Below are 17,013 nucleotides of genomic sequence, written 5' to 3'. Positions count from 1 at the left end.
AGGATCCTATATTTGCTGCAGGTTCTCCTCATATCAATACCAAAGACATGGTTCAACTCAGTCCGAAGGACACTCACGACCTTCATCTGGGCACACAAAACCCCACGACTATCATACACGCTCCTTACTAGACCAAAAGATGATGGAGGCCTAGGCCTAGCTGATATGGAGAAATACCACAAAGCAGTACACCTAACTAGAATATATAACTGGTCACTCCACGAAACAATGGGTAACAATCTAAACTACTTTTTTCAGGGCACCCATCTACACAATTCCATGGCTACCATGGATACCAGGTCCACATCCAACAATCACACCTACTATAGAATCCCTTTAAGCCATCTTTCAGGAACAAAATTTGCATGTGTGAATTCGCCAGAATGAAATTCGCCTGTGTGAATTCACCAGTTTTAATTCGTCTGTGCGAATTTGCCTGTGTGAATTTGTCTGTTTGAATTCACTAGTATTAATTCACCAGTTTTCATTTGCCTGTGTGAATTCACCAGAATGCAATTCGTGAGAACATTAAAAAATTTGCCCCCGAATATAATGTGAGATCGAATATATAATCCGCTTTCAAAAATGTTTAACTTTATTTTCCAAAAAAGGTGCGAGTAAAGATTCGAGAAAATATGGTATTTTGTTTACAACTGTATGAACATAAAATAAATCAAGGCATTTTAAAAGTTAAAAAAACAATAGCTATTTCTTCTGAATGACAGTGTTATTTGCCTGATAACATCTGCTTGTTATTTGCCTTTTTCAAGGTAGGTAATTCTTTCTAATGTGCAATATGGAAAATTGTACTACTCAGTGCCAATCTTACTAACACATAACACATCAGTTAAGTCTTTAAATAGGCACACCATGGAAACATTTTATAAAAAGATTTCTCTGCTAACATTTTAACATGTTAATCACAGTATAAACAATGTTAAGGTGGAAGAGGTACTTTAAAAGGCACACCCTTCCCATGTGGCTGGCTAGATATATAATGATTGTTTCGAATATACAGCATATATAGATAATTGCATATACTACTATCAGTTGGCAGAGTTCAGGATTGAAATCTTGCAATCACCCACACATGCACTAACAATAACATTGTAATGCATTATATTCATTTTTTTGTGCTTGTCCACAAGTATGTATATACACACAGACACAATCTATTTTATGCACAGTGCAGCCTGACAGTATGTTGAATGCATATACACACAGAAACAATCCAATTGTCCACCAAGGAAAAAATCTGGAGACAGTTCCAGGAAGATCAGTTAGAACACAGTCAAAACACACATTACAATTTAAACTCAGAGCATGACAATAGCACTTCCTCCCACTGCTACCGATATTACAACTGCTACCGATATTACAGGGGCCTGGTTGTGTTTTATAGGCCTGCTGTTCAGCAATACCCATCAAGTGCATGGGCCACCTAATGGAAGTAGTTGTGCCACTGTCTTGATTCTCTCCCTTGCCAAGTAAGTATTTTACACCATCAACACCTATTTTTATGATTCCAAATGCCTTTAACATCTTTAACTCCCTACTCCACTCCAGAGTAACCACTCCCCACATTAATCTCAAAGCTGAAAATTTTGACCAAACTAGGAATTATATTTTTCCCTCTTTTCTCTTCCACCACCCAACTTCAGTTCTGTTTCGTCTAAAATTCTTTCACCAGTTTCTACACAGGAAACATCTAAATGTCTTTTATCCTGCCCCATTGCATCCCATTCCCTCTAATCTTACCCAATATTTCCCCCTCAGTCTTGTCCCATCTATAACAAATATTGTCAATCTCTCTGTCTTCTAGCACTTCCCTCAAACATGCCATTGTAAATCCCATCTTACAAAAAGCCATGTCTTGACACTTGTCTTTTAAAAAGCCATGTCTTGACTCTTTCTAAGTGCCGTCACATATACCTACTCTCCTTCACTTTTAAGCTTCTAAGGGACCTTATGCATTCCTATTTTACTCAATTACTCAGTACTTACTCTCTTCGTGTCCCTCTTCTTTTTGGTTTCATCTCCCTCAATTCTACTGAAACAGATCTAATTAAAGTAATGAAATTACTTTTAATTATTCTCAACCTGTCTGATGTTTTTAAAGGGACACTATAGGGATGCAGATTCGACAATAATGGCACTTGGCCTATTTTTCACTTTGTTTTATTTTTCCCAGAGTAATATTGTGTGTATGGTGTGTTAGTTATCCTGATGAAAGTCCAAAGTGTGAACTGAAATGTTGATGGAAATTCCACTAAGATTCTAATAAATTAAACTATTCACAAGACCATTTGAGTGTGCTCCTTCATGGATGAATATGTAATATGAAAAAAGCTGGAGTTTTAGCACCATAGCACAGTGATGGAAGTGCTGGGCTCTGGGAACTAAATATTATAATATATATATATATATATATATATATATATATATATATATATATATATTACTGCTATTGGTCACTTCTCATTTGATCAAAATATTGTGACTTTTTCTATCAATCATAACTTTTTTGGTGGCTGCTGGGAGAATTCATAACCTCAAACCCAAATGAGCAAGCTTGGCTATTCATGATATGGGTACATTTTGGAGTTTGGGAATTTGACTACCAGATCAGTCCAAATTCTACACATTGCAGTTCTGCTACTACAAGTCTGCGACTTGCTAAGCTCTAAAGCTGAACTTGTTATATTCCTTCTTTAAATATTCCACTTACACATACCTCCATGCAGGTCACTGGAACATCCGTTACCCCAAACCTCTAAGCTTGATGCCTTTGAACTATTTTAGATTTAGGTCTTTTAAACATACATCCATTTTGTGTCCAAATCATTGTATTTCCACTTTCCACTAAGACTCTTATCATTTAACTCACTCCTTATTGACATTGCTGACAGGCTCATCATCCTGGCTCACTGCTACCCATACACATCAATGTTGATAATAGTAATTATGATAATAACTAATGTCAGAACTTACTTATGTACCTACTAATTTGGAGCAGATTGAATGAAAGACAGGAAGTGTAACTTCTGGTTTTCAGATGAACATGACTTCTAGACAGAGATACAAGTTCAGTTTTATAGCCCTGTTTTCCCACAAGGAAGCTGTACTGAATCATGGAAAAGCAGGAGGAACATTCTAGCACCACACCCACTTCACTGCGATGATGTGATTGTAGTGCTTAAAGCGTTCATAGATTCATTTATAACGTAATTAAACTTTACATTAGCAAAGGTTTACATCAACATGATGAGCCAGTAAATTCCTATGCTTCTGCCAGTTTTCTAATCCAGACATCGAGTAAGGTTAAAAAATATGCATTACGTATTTACAGAGTTCTTGTACATCTATTTTACATATTCATGTATTCCAAACATTACTTCAAATACTAAGACGTTAAAATATGAAAACAAAAGCACAAAACGTAAATAGGACATTTGGATACATTCTTCGATTCCAGTATAATCACACTTTGGATGTTTTAGCCTTAAATTTGCATTTTAACAAACCTTAAAACATTAATTCTTACATTTAAACACCTGTCTAAAATTAATATATTTCAATATAAATTTGCAATAGCTTGATAAACAAGCATACATTGAATTAGAAATTCCACATTGTCTTATCTTCTGTAGAATATTGTTGAAATGTGTTACTTTAAGTAATTAAAATATAAAAGTCACTAGATTGGACATATTTGGCACTGTTCCAGTTTTTTCCAGATATCTGCTGATATATTTGTGGATATCCACTTCCAAAACTATTTATACAGATTTCATAGGTATGATCCCATAACACAAAATTGCATACACATGATTTTGACAAGTACAAAGTAAATTTCTTTATTGATTTTGTCTACAAATAATGCACTTAGGGCGTAGGGGTGATTGCAAGCAGCAGAGCCAGCTGTGTTGCTGCACTGGCTGGTGGGGAGCTCTAAACATTTCTCAGACCAGCCATGAACCAACTCGCAGTAGCAAGGGAGCTTGTGTTCTGAACCTTTGATAGTTGCAGATCACTGCCGATGCTTCTTCATCATCCTGAAACAGGAAGGAGCATTTATAGTGATCTGTATCCACTGGTAGTGCAGACCAAGCTCTTTCCACTGGACCGCCAGGGAGCAAAATTGATAACTGGACCATCTTCCCACAGATAAGTAGTAGAGTGGCAACAATTTGTTTGTTTTTTTTCCATTACTGCCATATGTGCAGAGGCTGGGCACAGAAATACAATATCACATTGCAGAGAGACCCCACTGCACACAAAATAATCCCTTACACAGAGTCACTCCACAAACACATTCACCATACACACAGTCACATCACACACTATTACCCCCAACCACACACAGTAGCCTACTCACACACCCACAATAATAACTGACACATACACTCAGTACCTGTCCAACACATACAAAGCGAACATACAGTAACCCTATATATAAACACACACACACACACACACACACACATCCTTATGTACATACACAGATGCACAATGCCAGACAACCAGAGACAGATACCACGACACTGACAGGCAAAGGCACAGTTGCACATATCTTCAGACAGACACTGATTGTATATCTGTTAGTGTGTGCATTAGTATGTGTATGCAAATGCATCAATGTGTGCATGTATCAGTGTTTGTTTGTGTTCACATATATTCATGTGTTTATCTAAAGAGACCACACGGCTACAGTGTGTGGGTAATATAAGCAATGTCATTGTAATGGGGCATTACAATGATATACATGGGGACAATATGAGTACATACAGGTCAATAAATATGAGGAACACATAAGGAGAATAGAAAAGGATAATTGGCTTTGAAGGTAAAATGCGAATGTTACATGTTCAGAAAAGTTAATTATTTACAAAATCTAACGTCATTATTCAGAAAATAGAGATATTCTTTTAAATGATCCGATCTACAATTATTTGTTTTAGTTTCCATGAAAAAAATGCTAACTATGCATAAAAAATGAAAAACATTCACACACTACTTTCCAGACCATAGGAAAACCTGATTTCTGGGTTTCGTACAGTCATTTTTGGCACACAAACTTCCAAGTATAATTCCTTCATTGCACAATGACTCATTCCTGCATTGGTTAACAATTGCTGAGTTATCAATAATAATAAAAAAAGTCTCAGTGACCCGCTTGATCTTCGTAAAACAGGTTTCAAAAAAAATGTAAAACATTATAGAGAGTAAACATTGCGATCTCACTTCCTGAACAGTTAGTGATTGCAGTCTCTTTAAGTACAGTGTAGCAAATTATTGTTTTTTGTTGTTGTCGAGGACTGTATGTTTGTGCACTTGGGGAATAGTCCAAGGAGTACTTAACAGGCTCCGATCCAAAGCAATACAGTGATGTGAGTCCAGTAGTCCTCAACATAGAAGGTAACGGTGCCTCTTATCCTGGGATAGTGATTTTGCTGCATTCTAAGTTCAAAATGTTACGAGAGTCGCAGTTCAGAGTACACTATGCTGTCATCGTTGGGCTGCGCAGGTGGCTTACGCGCAGGCCTGCCACTGACATTAACAGAAGAGTACTGTATCTCATGTTCAGCCTGGAGGACAAGAAAAACAAAGGTTAGAAAGGGGTCAATTGAAACACGTAACAGTTTCAACAGAATGTCCTGGCTTGATATGCCTAGCGTCTGGCTAAACATGTTATTTCTAATACATATTCTTACCATATATTAATTAAAACATAAATGTTGTATCTGACAAAAATAATGTACAGTTTCAGATAAACTATGATTTTACTTTACAAAATAGATGTCAAATTTATTTATTTATTTTTATTTATTTATTATTGCCATTTATATAGCGCCAACAGATTCCGTAGCGCTTTACAATATTTTGAGAGGGGGGGGATGTAACAATAAATAGGACAATTACAAGAAAACTTACAGGAACAATAGGTTGAAGAGGATCCTGCTCAAATGAGCTTACAGTCTATAGGAGGTGGGGTATTAGAGACATTAGGATAGGAAATATCAAGTAGGAGTGAAGCAGAACTGGAGGAGAGAGCAAAGCACTGTCCCATAGGAGAGAGCAAGAGACAGGTATGTAAGGGAGAGATTACTCTGGGAGGCCATACGCTTTCCTGAAGAGATGGGTTTTAAGGCCCTTCTTAAATGATTGAAGACTAGGGGAGAGTCTGATGGCAGTAGGCAAGTTATTCCATAGGAGAGGAGCCACCCGTGAGAGGTCCTGCAAGCGCGAGTTGGCCGTACGGGTGTGAGCAGCGGTCAGGAGGTGGTTGCGGGCAGAGCAGAGGGTACGAGGAGGGGCATACCTCTGGATCAGTGAAGAGATATAAGAGGGGCTGGAATTGTTCAGTGCTTTAAATGTATGGGTTAGCACTTTGAAAAGACTCCTATAGGATACAGGGAGCCAATGTAAGGACTGGCAGAGGGGCGAGGTGTGAGAGGACCGACTGGAGAGGAAAATCAGTCTAGCTGCAGCATTCATTAGAGACTGTAGCGGGGCAATACGGCTTTTGGGGAGACCAATCAGGAGAGGGTTACAGTAATCCATGCGGGAAATTACTAGAGCATGGACAAGCTCCTTGGTAGCATCTTGTGTAAGAAAGGGGCGGATGCGGGCTATGTTTTTGAGTTGGAACCTACAGGACTTGGCAAGAAACTGGATGTGAGACTCAAAGGTGAGACCAGAGTCAAGTATGACGCCAAGACAGCGCGCTTGTAGGGATGGACTTGTGTGGATATCACTGACTTGAAGGGAGAGTGAGAGAGGAGGATCAGTATTAGGAGGAGGAAAGACAAGGAGTTCAGTTTAAGAGAGGTTAAGTTTGAGAAAGCGTGACGACATCCAGTCAGAGATGGAAGAGAGGCAAGCAGTGACATGTTGCAGGACGGCAGGGGAGAGGTCCGGTGAGGAGAGGTATATCTGAGTGTCATCAGCGTACAGCTGGTAGTTGAATCCAAAAGAGGCAATAAGTTTTCCAAGAGAGGCAGTATAAATAGAAAATAGAAGGGGACCAAGGACAGAGCCTTGGGGAACTCCAACCGAAACAGGGCAAGGGGAGGAGGTATCCTTGGAAAAGGAGACACTAAATGAGCGTTGGGAGAGATAGGAGGAAAACCAAGAGAGGACAGAGTCACAGAGACCGAGTGATTGAAGAGTTTGAAGGAGGAGAGAATGATCAACTGTGTCAAAGGCAGCAGAGAGGTCAAGGAGAATTAATGTGGAGTAGTGACCTTTGGATTTAGCGGAGATTAGGTCCTTAGTCACTTTGATAAGAGCGGTCTTAGTAGAGTGGAGAGGGCGGAAGCCAGACTGAAGAGGGTCAAGGAGAGAGTTGGAATTAAGGAAGTGAGACACACGGGTAAAGACAAGTCTTTCCAAAAGCTTTGATGAGTAAGGGAGCAGGGATATGGGACGATAGTTAGAGGGGGAGGACGGGTCAAGAGATGTTTTTTTCAGGATAGGTATTACAGTGGCATGTTTAAGGTCAGCAGGAACAGTGCCAGAAGAGAGAGAACAGTTAAAGATGTGTGTTAGGATAGGCACAAGACAAGGGGAGAGAGATCTGATGAGGTGAGATGGGACAGGATCGAGTGGGCAAGTGGTGGGGCGAGAGGAATGGAGAAGCGCAGCCACCTCTTGTTCAGTAGCTGGGGAGAAAGTCTGAAGGGTAGGGAAAGCATGATTTATGTGTGGTTGAGAAAGAGAACGGCAAGGAGGGGAGAATTGATGTATATAACATATTTAGAGATATCTTAGCAATATCAGTATGAAACAGTGTTTATAAAAGGAATACTCCAGGGACAATAGCTTCTACAATGTGCTGTAGTGGTTATGGTATCATGAGTACCGTGGGCCCCCTCCCTTCCCAATTTGAGGAGCTGCAATCCAAAGCAATACAGTGATGCGAGTCAAATACCCCTCAACATAGAAGGTAATTGTCTCTTATCCTGGGATTTGGATTTCACTACATTCTCAGTTCTAGGTGTTTTGATAGTCGCAGCTCAGAGTATACTATGCTGTCATCGTTGGGCTGCACTGATACCTGTGACGGTGGCTGACGGCCAGGCCTGGCAGTGAAATTAACAGAAGAGTACTGTATCTCATTTTCAGTCTGGAGGAAAAAAAAACACACAAACAGTTAGAAAAGAGTCACTTGAAACATATAATAAAGAACAACATTTTCAACAGGAGCTCCTGGCTTGATATACCTAACGTCTGGCTAAACATGTTATTTCTAATTCATATACCTCACCATATATATTAACATTTTTTTCACTTGATACTGCATTTTCTTTCTAACACAAGCATATGTATGATGTGGGATTATTAAAAATCCTTATTGTACTTGTATTGAATTATTGTACTAACTCCATTTTAACTTTATACTGTGATGATCCTCCATTTTGTCCTCCTAACCTGACTTCTTCAATCCTCCATTTTGTCCTCATGACTTAACTTGTTCATTTTAAAACTACATTACGTGACTGAACTTCTCAACCCAATTAGTACAGTAGACAAAGACTGTGTTTTCCTGCAAGGACAAGTACCAGGAGGTGCTGGCTACTCCTTAAGACTTGCTGGCTACTCCTTAGAACTTGTAAGATAGTATAGTTTGAAGGCCACAGAACACAGTAGTAATGAAATGTTCTATTCATAAGAGACCTTGCACCTGGACATGAAGCCTGATATCATTGACCGTGTAAAATGACGCTTAGGACCCCCTTGTCCCCACCCGTGTCCAGAATAATCCCACCTCTGGTGGGTGGACACGGGACTAACCTCTTAATTTTTGAACCAATAGGTAAGACACTAACACCGACACTTAACAATTAATCCAATTGATGATGTTTATTTGCTGATATTCTAATAATCAATGATGACGCAAAATGCCTCTTAAAAGGGCCTGCGCGCCCGCTTTTTCGGCACTTGCCAATAAACTTTCTCGAAGTTATTTTAACCTGAACCTTGTGTGTCAGACTTAATTACTTCAGCGTATATACGCAATTTAATTTTATTGATTTGGACAGGAACAGATAGACATTTGAACATTTTGGTTTACTTTCAAAAAGTACCATAACAACTTGGCGCCCAACGTGGGGCATCGGGCTATGTCCGGCCGGTGAGCCGTCCTAAGGAAGACAAGGGTGGACGGAGGAATCCGGGAGGAAGGAAAGGAGATTGATCACCTCCAGGTACACGGTAGAGACTTCTGCAGAGCCACCGGTATGTTCCGGCCCCTTTGATTGACCCGTCCACGTGTCTGTGACTGCTTCCCGGGAGGACATCAAAGACAGGTAATATCTTGCCCGGTGTCTCGTTACTCACTTGTTTACCTGCATTTTAGTCTATCTGTTGCCTGGGTGTGTTTGAATTGTTTGCCTGTTTCCCCATTTTGAGATAAAGGGGGGGTGGACCTGCAGGGGATTTGCCTGGGGTTCTGTCTTGCTTGTTTTCCCCTTTTTGGGATAAAGGGGGGTGGACCTGAGGGGACTTGCCTGGGTCTTCAGTTTGTCTGTCTATCTGTTTGTGTTTTACCCCTTTTGGGATAAAGGGGGGTGGACCTGTGGATGCGTTCCTGGGGGTCTTCTGTTGCCTGTTTCACTCCTTTTAGGAACCACGGAGCTGTGGTTGTAAGGAAAAAGGGGGGTTGACCTGTGGATGCGTTCCTGGGGGTCTTCTTTACCTGTTTACCTCTTTTAGGAGCCTCGTGGCTGTGGCTGTAAGGAAAAAGAGGATTGTTGGAACTGTGGATTTTGTGTAGACTCATAATTTCCTGTGATCCTTCTCGTGACACTTTGACAGTCTAGCTAGCCTCATTGTGCACGTGGTAAACCTCAGCTTCGGTTGGGGGGATTCCAGTTTTGGTAAACCTCAGCTTCGGCTGGGGGGGATTCCAGTTTTGGTAAACCTCAGCTTCGGCTGGGGGGATTCCAGTTTTGGTAAACCTCAGCTTCGGCTGGGGGGATTCCAGTTTTCTTTTGGTAACCACAACCCTGAGCGCTGGGGCTGGTGGAATTCCAGTTTTTCTGTTTATCTGTGGTAGGGGACTTAGTCTTGTGGCAGGGGACTCTGTTTCCTGGGGGGATTCAAGTAGGCATTGCTTGTTTTCCGCATCACGTGGTAGTGAGACTTATAAGTGGGCTTTATAGGGGCACTACGGGAGTGAGGATAGAGGTGGCCACATTCTTGTGGACTACTGTGTAGAGGGAGGCTGACGGAACTCGGACCGGTGTCAGTTGTTTTCCATGGCCGCTGGTAGTGAGACTTGAGGAAGTCGTTCTCCGAGCGGAGACACTACGGGGTTGAGGGAGGTGACTTTGGAGTAAGCACACGAGTAAAGGAAAGGGATTACTGTTGATTTTATTTGAACTGTAATGTATGCACTGTATTTCAATTGTATTGTTGTCTTGTCTGTTTAATTAGGAGTCTCATGAACTCCTGTGTCTGTCTCTAAGGATTTTTCCTTGCCTTTCATCTTTTCTAAACTTCCTATATTATTATACTATCCACTCCCATTTCTCTTGAAAGAGAAGTGATTGGTCACACACTTCTCACCTCGCTCCAATCCGTGTCTACCACCCCGGGTAGGCGGATTCAGTGACTGGTCTACGTTTTGGGAAGACGCACCTGAGAAAGTCCCACGGTTCTCAGGTGGCAGTCGAGCATTGTAGACGTTCCTGTTCAGTTTTTCCTTCTCTCTCCCTATATCTAGGACGCTGGTATAGGGGTAAAGGGATTATGGGGCAGGATTTAAGCAAGCCCAGTAAGGGCTGGCTAGCATGTGATTTAGTTGAAGACAGAGAGGGTGAGGAAATGGTTAAAGGTGTTGAAAAGATTGCAAAAGTATGTAAAATTGCTGTACCGACATGTGGTAGATTGCAACCAGAAAGTTGGCGTAGGTTACTGACAGAAAAGAAAGGCAAGCTTACAGATAATGGTTTATTAAAGACTGCTGAAGCATGGTATAGAGTAGCAAAGGCTATTCAGTTAGAAGGTTGGGTTGAGGAAGAGATAAATCACAAAGGTGTGAAATTGTTTGTGTATCATAATAATTGTGTTGCTGGGGTCTACCCTCAGCCAGCGCCCAAAAATGGCGCCCAGGGAATGTCTATCCCCAAGATTCAGTCAGCAATAAGTGATAGCCAGCTGACCATGTTCCCCACTCCCAATCCTCCTAACACCCATCCCGTCACCTCCCCTGTCTGCCCGGTCCTGAATTCTGATGGATCTTTCTTTTCCCCTTCCCCGTCTCTAACATTCCCATCATCCTCATCCATCCCTACGCTACCTGCTGTACCTCCCCCTAACATTTCATCTGCCATTCCTTCCCTACACTCCCTCTCCGTTAATGATCCCCTCCCCTCTTCATCCGCCCAACTAACCACCTCTTCCACCCTCGCCCCGGCTCCTCCCTCTACACCCACCCCTACCAATCCCTCTCCGTCCCCTCCCATCTCCACCCCAGTCCAATACCCCACCTCCTTCCCCTCCCCAGCCTGGCCCTACCCCTTCCCGTATCCCATGGCCCTGCCCTATCCCGGATATCCACTACCCCTTCCCCAAGCCACTCCCCAGGTTCCGGTCATGCCCAGTCCGGCACAGTCTGCTCCGGATGTGCCCACATCCAACATGGCCGCCACTTCTTCCCTTAACCCTAATACAGTACCTTTTCCGGCCACCAATATGGCGGCCCCCAGTACAGCCCTGATGCCGGTAATTCCCGGTGACTACCTATCCCCAGGTTATAACTCGCTAGCCACCCCCGCATCTGGAACCCCCGCTCATCCTCCGGTCCTGTCACCTTACTCGGGCCCTGCACGAAAGAGAGCTCAGATCATAGAATTAGATGAGGGAGAAGAGGACAGGTTATCCCAGGACTCGGAGGCTGCAGGAGCCGCTGCAGGAGCCTCAACTCATCGTTCTATCGATGATCCCTTTGGACACAAGGGTCGGGGAGAACGGACCCCTCCTAAATATGTTGCTTTTAACCCCACTCAAGCTAGTGCATTAATGAAATCGCTCCCTGACCCAGAAAAACAGCCTGTGCCTTTTTACCGAGGGATAGTTCAAATTCAAAAGACCTATTCCGCCGCATGGCGTGATTTACTGAGCATTTGTGCTATTAAAGCAGGGGATGCATATTGGCCGAGCATGGCCCGTCACCTCAGTACAGATCTGCTTTCCAGTGATGTTGATTACCCCTCCGGGGTAACCTTTTGCACCCAATTAAGAGAATGGGCTAAAGACAAACTTGCAGATCAGGCTGCTGGCCTTACTGATGTTATTCAAGACAAAGGAGAATCAGTGGAAAGGTTCCATGCAAGACTGTATCAAATGTTTACAGATTTGGGATTTGATCTTACTGACAAAATTCATTCACAAATGCTGTCAGGTGCGTTTGTCCAAGGTGTTAAAGACTCTATACGTAAGGGAATCATTGCTGCACGCCCTGAATATAAGGTTGTTCCCCTGGATACCCTGCTTTTAGTTGCTAGAGGTTTGGAATCTGCCCAGACCCCAAGGAGACCCACGTCAGCTCCTCTCATGGTATCCCGCTCCACTCCAGTCCCAAGAGGCACCAGACCAGAGGAGGGAGGACATTGCTTTAATTGTGGAGCAAAGGGGCACTTTAGAAGTGACTGTCCAGAACCAAAAAGAGAGACAAGGGAGCCCAGGAAGCCACCCAAGTCTGCCCCGGCTCCCAAAGCCACCAAACAGGTTCCAATAGTTGAGGAACCCAATGAATAGGAAATTGGCAAGCCTGTGTCTGTGACCCCTGTCATGGCAGTGTCTACAGGGGACAAAGGGGGGCCACTTGCCACAGTGACTTTACCCATTGAAGGCTACCCTACCACATTTCTAGTTGACACAGGTGCAGCCCGTAGTGTTCTACGAGAACAAGACCTGCCAGATCCATCCTTCCTGTCCAATATTGATGTCTCTTGTGTTGGAGTGGATGGCCAACCAAGACATAGCCCTTTAACAACTCCACTACGAGTTGGCTCTAGCCTGCTTGCTCGCTTTGTGGTATCCTCCACATGCCCAATTAACCTGTTAGGTGCTGATGTCCTCTCACGCCTGCAAGCATCCATCACCTTCACCCCAGACGGGCAGGTAGAAATGTTTACACCTCTCTCTGTATCAGACACCTCAGCCCTGTGCTCCTTGCCTCTGATGCTGCATTTAGAAAAGCCCCGTGAGGAAGCCGCAGAATTAAGGTCTAATTTCCCAGAGGAATTAAAAACACAGGTGCCCGCCAAGTTATGGTCCTCAGGCCCAGAGGACATAGGTCACCTAAATGTTCCCCCTGTGGTGGTAAAGCTTGTTCCAGGAGCTAAGTTACCAAGAAAGCCACAATATCCATTAAAACCAGCACAGTCTGCTGCCATTTCTATCCACATCAAGGCACTCTTAGAGAAGGGTGCCCTGGTAAAATGCAAATCTGAATGCAACACCCCATTATTTCCTGTGAAAAAGAAAACTCCAAAAGGTGAGCCAGAGAAGTACAGGATGGTTCAGGACCTCCGTGCTGTCAATGAAGCTACCGTCCTGGACACCCCTCTTGTACCGAATCCCCATACTCTGCTCTCTGGAGTCCCACCATCTGCAAAGTTCTTCACAGTCATTGACCTGGCCAATGCCTTTTTCAGTGTCCCACTGGACCCTTCCTGTCAATACCTGTTTGCTTTCACTCATGAGATGCAACAGTATACCTGGACTGTCATGCCCCAAGGGGCACAAAATTCTCCAAGTCAATTTGCAAAGGCCATCCTTGACCCATGGCAAGCTGAGCACCCAGAAGTTGTCTTGCTTCAGTATGTGGATGATCTACTGCTCTGTGGTGATGATATACCCACTACGGAAAGGTGTTCAATTAGTCTTCTTTCCTATCTGGCAGAACAGGGATGCAAAGCTTCACTCCTCAAGCTGCAATTCTGCCAATCTTCAGTGATTTTCCTTGGACATTGCCTATCTCAAGGTACCAGACACCTTACTCGGGACCGGGTAAGAGCTGTTCTGGACATTCCACCTCCAAGGACTTCGAAGTCTCTTCATGCCTTCCTAGGCCTCATTTCCTACTGCAGAGCATGGATCCCAGAAGCCTCTCTGCTTATGCAACCTCTCTATGATGCACTTAAGTCTGACCCATTCTGTCTGACCGATGAAGCTCTGGACAATTTCAATGCTCTCAAACGTGCCATTGCTTCTGCTCCTGCTTTGGGCCTACCTGACTACACCAAACCTTTCAAGTTATTTGTCTCTGAAAGACAAGGCCATGCAACGGGAGTTCTCACCCAAACTAACGACTTAAGAGGCCGCCAGAGGCCTATTGGATATTTCTCATGTCAACTGGACATTGTGGCCAGAGGGACCCCTTCCTGCCTCAGGGCCGTTTTTGCTGCAAGAGAACTCATAGAAAAAACCTCAGACCTGGTCCTTGGCCACCCTCTGGTTGTTTTGGCCCCTCATGACATTTCTGCCATCATCAACCAAGTCCAACTCAAGCACGTGTCTCCAGCCAGACACCTGCGACTACAGTGTCATCTTCTTTTGCCTGACAACATTTCCATCCAAAGATGTCAAGTGCTTAATCCATCCACTCTTCTTCCACTCCCTGAGGGGGGTATCTATTATGGATTTATCACGGATGAAACCTACATTTACCTGCTCTGTGGATGTATCAAGAAAGTCATGCATCCACATTTGTCATTTTATGAAGATGAGACACCTCTTTGTGAAGGCCCGGATTACGCCTTCTGTACCATGTGGTACAAGCCGAACATTACTCCTGAACCTTGCTATGAAGATGAGCTTTACCACTGGACCGATGTAAAGCTCACTGCACAAGACTTCTATTGTGACTCTGAAGGCAATAGCATGGTCTTGGTCCAGCTACCTCAACAACTTAACTACCTTTACCGTCATTGGGATACCGCTATCCCACATATTCCTGTTACCAAGTTGAAGACAAGGTCATGGAATGATCTTGGGCCCATGGCAAAACTATGGGCCACCATGAATGAAGAACAGCTACAGGAAAATGGTATTGCCAAATACCCAACAACTGACCTCCTAGAAGCATGGCCACGCCATTTCCTGGAAAAGGAATTTCAAGATCTGGTCATAAAGAATGATTATGACCCAGAAACACCTCATGACTGTTTCGAACAGATGAAAATGGAGACAGTACACCTACCAACTGTGCATGAGAATCCGTTACCAGATCCAGATTTTACCCTGTTTGTGGACGGCTCAAGATATGCTGATAAAGAAGGAAGATATCATACAGGATATGCCGTAACCACAACAGATGAAGTAATCAAATCATCATCCTTACCGCCAGCGATGTCTGCGCAAGAAGCTGAATTACAGGCTCTGACTTCAGCATGCAAAATTTCCGAAGGCAAACGTGCCAACATCTATACAGATTCAAGATATGCTCTGGGTGTGGCACATGACTTCGGCCTAATTTGGAAGACAAGAGGATTTCTTACCACCGCCGGTACACCAGTCAAGCATAGTACTGCAATCAAGGAGCTAATGGATGCCCTCCTACTCCCTAAAGAAGTGGCCGTTTTAAAGGTAAAGGCCCATGGGAAATTGGATACAGATGAAGCAAAGGGCAACCATTTGGCTGATCAGGCTGCTAAGCTAGCAGCCAGGGATCTGCAGGAAGTGGATGAAGAAGTGTCCGGACAAGAAGAAGAAGAAGTCCCTATTTTTGCTCTGCAAACTCTTCCTACTGATTTGCGAATTTTGCGAGAACAGCAAGCTGCAGTCACTCCTGAAGAAATCCAGAAATGGAAAAAGAAAGGAGCTGTCCAAAAGGACGGAGTATACTACAACAACTTCAAATTTTGTCTTCCCAAAAATTTATATCCAGCAGTTGTCCAATGGGCACATGGGCCTGCACACCTGTCAAAGGAATTGATGGCCGCCCTCGTACAAAAGTATTATGAAGCACCCGGAATCACAACATTGATCAGCAGCTTCTGTAAGGCCTGTGTCATTTGTGCAAAATGCAATCCAGGAAAACCAATCAAGGTGCCTGCAAAACACCTGGCAAAGCCCATGTACCCCTTCCCGCGAATTCAAATTGACCACATCCAAATGCCCAAGAGTGGGCCCCATGAATATGCACTAGTCATAGTGGACATGTTCTCAGGATGGCCAGAGGCCTACCCAGTGGCCAATATCACTGCAAAAACAACCGCAAGACGCCTACTCACAGAGATAGTATGTAGGTTCGGACTCCCGGAAGTCATTGAAAGTGATCAAGGCCCAGCTTTTACAGCAACAGTGACTAAAGAAATTTGGACTGCTCTAGGGGTGACTCTAGCCTTCCACACCCCTTACCACCCACAAAGTAGTGGTAAAGTAGAGCGCATGAATGGCACTCTAATGGCTACTCCTTAAGACTTGCTGGCTACTCCTTAGAACTTGTAAGATAGTATAGTTTGAAGGCCACAGAACACAGTAGTAATGAAATGTTCTATTCATAAGAGACCTTGCACCTGGACATGAAGCCTGATATCATTGACCGTGTAAAATGACGCTTAGGACCCCCTTGTCCCCACCCGTGTCCAGAATAATCCCACCTCTGGTGGGTGGACACGGGACTAACCTCTTAATTTTTGAACCAATAGGTAAGACACTAACACCGACACTTAACAATTAATCCAATTGATGATGTTTATTTGCTGATATTCTAATAATCAATGATGACGCAAAATGCCTCTTAAAAGGGCCTGCGCGCCTGCTTTTTCGGCACTTGCCAATAAACTTTCTCGAAGTTATTTTAACCTGAACCTTGTGTGTCAGACTTAATTACTTCAGCGTATATACGCAATTTAATTTTATTGATTTGGACAGGAACAGATAGACATTTGAACATTTTGGTTTACTTTCAAAAAGTACCATAACATGTATAAAACATAGTCAGAGATATCTAAGCAAGGAAACTGTGTTTGTTAAAGGAGTACTCCAGGAACAATA

General features: G+C 43.3%; 1 protein-coding gene across 2 annotated transcripts in view; it reads right to left on the bottom strand.

Moving 5' to 3' along the window:
* Positions 1-5,078: 5,078 nt before the first annotated feature.
* The window catches only part of LOC134578172 (carcinoembryonic antigen-related cell adhesion molecule 16-like), a 58,161-nt gene continuing 46,226 nt past the window's right edge, over positions 5,079-17,013 (bottom strand). For both annotated transcript variants that reach the window (XM_063437179.1, XM_063437182.1), the window contains 2 exons: positions 8,060-8,128; positions 5,079-5,588 (listed from right to left, as the gene is read on the bottom strand). In XM_063437179.1, the coding sequence (XP_063293249.1) occupies positions 5,475-5,588; positions 8,060-8,128 (183 nt within the window). In that variant the 3' untranslated portion in view covers positions 5,079-5,474. The remainder of the gene's footprint in view (positions 5,589-8,059; positions 8,129-17,013) is intronic.

This window comes from Pelobates fuscus, chromosome 11, assembly GCF_036172605.1.
Source record: "Pelobates fuscus isolate aPelFus1 chromosome 11, aPelFus1.pri, whole genome shotgun sequence".
Lineage (NCBI taxonomy): Eukaryota > Metazoa > Chordata > Amphibia > Anura > Pelobatidae > Pelobates > Pelobates fuscus.
This window is presented reverse-complemented; position numbering and strand designations above follow the sequence as displayed.